The sequence below is a fragment of the Zea mays genome, chromosome 4, assembly GCF_902167145.1.
Source record: "Zea mays cultivar B73 chromosome 4, Zm-B73-REFERENCE-NAM-5.0, whole genome shotgun sequence".
NCBI classification, from domain to species: domain Eukaryota; kingdom Viridiplantae; phylum Streptophyta; class Magnoliopsida; order Poales; family Poaceae; genus Zea; species Zea mays.
In genome coordinates this window covers 21,647,439-21,651,078 of record NC_050099.1, presented here as the reverse complement: position 1 = coordinate 21,651,078, position 3,640 = coordinate 21,647,439, and the positions used below count along the sequence as shown (strand labels likewise).

General features: G+C 50.9%; 1 protein-coding gene across 1 annotated transcript; it reads right to left on the bottom strand.

Annotated features, from left to right (window-relative positions):
• Positions 1-200: 200 nt before the first annotated feature.
• LOC100284342 (calcium-activated outward-rectifying potassium channel 1) lies at positions 201-1,940 on the bottom strand. The gene has a single exon (NM_001157237.2). The coding sequence runs from the start codon at positions 1,509-1,511 to the stop codon at positions 429-431; it is 1,083 nt and encodes a 360-aa protein (NP_001150709.2). The 5' UTR covers positions 1,512-1,940; the 3' UTR covers positions 201-428.
• Between the last annotated feature and the right edge of the window lie 1,700 nt (positions 1,941-3,640).

The following is a 3,640-nucleotide window of genomic DNA, read 5'->3' as shown; positions in this document are numbered from 1 at the left end:
TTTTCAGTTGTTTCGTCATGATACATGTATCATGTTTATATGCTTATTATATTTATATGATTCATATGCTTTATGTTACCATGTTCCGTATTGTTATGGATATATTTGACATCATGACTTTCATGATTAATTATATTTTATATGTCCTTATTGTAATATTAATTTATGGAATTAAAATAATATGGAAAATTCCTATATTTCTAACAGTAACCGAACAACGCCTAAAGAATATTGAAAACAATACTGGGCTACAGAATTGGCAGTACAGGCAGCTTTCAGCGTGTCCCACTCCCAGGCTCCCAGCTCCAAAGTTACCAACACAACTCTATACTGTACGTCTTTGGCACGCTGGTCAGGAATAGTCTAGACGCTGCACGCTGGCTCACTCCACCTGCCTACTGCCTTGCTGGCTGCCAGTGATTGCCGCGCTAACCGGGCTGTGCCACGATGAGGTCGTGCGGAGAGAGGGTGCCGGAGTTGTCGGCGTCGAGCTCGTCGAACTCCTCCAAGAACTCCGCGATCTCTTCCTGGCTAATCTTCCCCAGCTCCTTGAGCTTGTACAGCACAAAGTCCGCGGCACCGACCCGGTGGTCCCCGTCCATGTCCGCCGCCTCGAGGTCCGTGCAGGTGGTTCGGCGCCTGAGCACCCACCGCGCCAGCGCCCGCTGGCGCCGCTCCGCGCCCAGCTCCGCAGCGTACAGGAAGAAGAGTGCCACCACGACCGTGCTCGTGGTGATCCAGGCCGTCGCGAACGCGCGCCCGGCCACGGACGAGAAGCTCTGGTCGCCGTACCCGAGCGTGGTCACCGTGGCGCACACGCAGTAGAAGGCGTCCACGGGGCGCATCCCTTCCACCTCGACCATGAACGCTGTGCCGGAGGCGAGCGCCGCAGCCAGGAGCGCCGCGGCGGTGTACAGCTTGTAGCGGACCTTGTTTGCCTCCACGACGCGCAGCGCCTTGCGGTTGCGGGCGTGGAGCGCGCGGAAGAGCAGCGCCTCCTGCTTCTCAACGAGGTAGTCGGCGGCCTTGCTGAGGAAGGTGCCGACGAGGGCCACGCCGGCGAAGGCGAAGGCGCAGGCGAGCAGCTTGGCGGCGTCGCTGGACGGGACGAGGTCGCCGTACCCGACGGTCGTCATGGTGACCACGGAGAAGTAGAGCGCGTCCACCACGCGGCTCCCGGTGCGGTCGCCGGACATGTGGTCCATGGCGAGGTAGAACGCTACGGTCCCGGCCAGGAGGTACGCCAGCAGCAGGACGCCGACGAGCCTGAAGCTCGGCCGCGCGCCCCGCAGAAGCTCCTTGGGCGGCGCCAGCTGGGTGGTGCCGCGCTGCAGGCTCGGCTCCTGCTGGCTCCGCGGGGGAGATTCTTGCGCCGCGTCGGTGGAAGGCGCCGTCCTGCAGCGTCGGAACCTCCTTGGCGGCCTAGCTCCCGGAGGCGGCTTTGCGTGCCCGGCGTTATTAGGAGGGCCGCCGCCCTGTAACAGGGGCTGCTCGACGCCGTTCTCCACCATTTTCGCCGTCGCAAAGAAGAGAGGGAAACGGCGAGCAGATGAGAGGTTTGCGAGGAGACGAGGCGAATAATTTGCTTAAAATTTTAGGGTTGCATCGATTGTGGTTTGAGGATCGTACTGAAGATGAGCGTGAAGTGTTGAATCGCTTGCTGGCTTGCTTGGGTCACTCACGAGGCTCCACGTGTTCTGCGGAACAGTCTTCCTGCTCCACAAAATTGACAGGCGCCTTCGATGATCATGATATCACGAAAGCGTGGTTTCAATAATTGGGGCTGGGACCTGGGAGTACGAGTGTCAATCCTGTCCAGAACGTTCCAGTATCCTACGGTTTCATTTCAATAATTGCGGCTGCAATTAGGGGTGTTTGGTTATACACGTTAAAGTTTAGTCTATATTATATTATATTGAATGTTTCGATGACTATTACTTATAATTAGTTTTGTAATTAGACTATACAAATATTTAAATGCAATATAGCTAATAGTTAGTTAGCTAAAATATTTTTAGTGGACTTATCTAGCTAATTATTAGTTATATTGCTAAAAATAGCTAATAGTTAAACTATTAGTTAGATCCAGTGCATTCAAACACTCTCACTCTAACTAATAGTCAAATATCCGATGTATTTTAACCCCTTCAAACCAAACAACCCTTAAACAAAGGAAGGTCGACTTATTACTTAGCACGCATGGATCGATTAAGGGATATGTATCATATCAAATGTTTGAATGTCAAATATAAGTATAAACATAGACTAAACAACAAGATAAATTTATTAGATGTAACTAATTCATAATTAGTAAATATTAATTGTAGCATCACATTGACGAATCATGCTTGTTCGTTTGACTTTAATTTGTACCGTCTTCTACTGTTTTTATAGTGTTGTTTCTGTGGATTGCAGCTCCAACAGCCCGAACAGTAGGTTCGTCTTATCGTTTAGTCTTTATTATGGTATTATTTTATAATTAAACTATATTTAATACTTGTAACTAGCATCTAAACAACTGATATAACATAGTGTTGACACCTTTTTGGGGCGCCAATCACTCAATACGAACCAGCGGCGGTGCTCTCTGCACAGGGGCGGACGGTCCGCGGCCTGGTGCGAGGCTAGGGTTTCCTGCCTAACAGCCGGACGATCCGCGCCCTGGGGCCGGATGGTTCGCTCGTGCGTAGGGGCGGCGGAAGATCGTCGGCGGCGCCTGGATCTCGCTCCCGAGAGGGATCCCGTCGGGGAGGAGAGATCCTATGTGATGTCTAGGCTCGGGCAGACCGACCTAGACTCCTCTAATCGACGTAGAGTCGAAAAGAAGCGGAGAATTTGGGGATTGAGAGGCTAAACTAGAACTAGACTAGAACTACTCCTAATTATACATGAAATAAATGCGAAATAGAAGTGTTATTGATTCGATTGATGATCACAAATCGGCCGTATACCTCTGTATTTATAGAGGAGGGTGCTGGACCCTTTACAAACTAATCTCCCGAGCAAATTCCGCGAATTTAGCTAACAACCGTAGCACAAAACTCGGAACCCTAATCTGCTCTGCGCACGCGCGGACCGTCTGGTCCCAGGGCCGGACCGTCCGGCGGTCTCAATTTGGTGCTCAGCATATGCCCCTGCCTTTTAGTGGAGCTGAGCGAACCAAAAGCAACTAACTCGATGCGATCACATCGGTTTTCTTAGACATCTTGCCACCTACTAGGATAGTACGCAAGGGTCTTGGTTCCGATGGTTAACTCAACGGACGTGACCCGTTTAGTTTTGATCGGACTGTTAGTCCCAATATCGTCGAGTGTCATACTGGTCCTGACCAATTTGTCATCTTGCTTTCCTAACTTTCTAAGTGTTCTGGCGTAGCTCCGTAGTCGACCAAGTCTTCTCCTTGCAGGTCATCTTCCTCCATGGGTTTCGGTACGTCGTTGGAAGTGTCCTGGTGTAGTGTGGACGATCTGGCCTCAGGGGTTGTACGGTCTGCATCCTGTACGGTTGGTTCGGTCTTTTATAGTCGGACTGTCTGCCATACCTGCAAAGAACTGCACAATTGTTGTTTCATTTTCTATCTTTGTGGCCGTTTGATTTTCCTCAACGGCCTTTGGTCTCCATCTCTTTTGTGGTGGCGGAT

Coding starts and splice junctions, on each gene's coding strand:
- LOC100284342 (NM_001157237.2), bottom strand. CDS start 1,511: ATGGTGGAGAACGGCGTCGAGCAGCCCCTGTTACAGGGCGGCGGCCCT.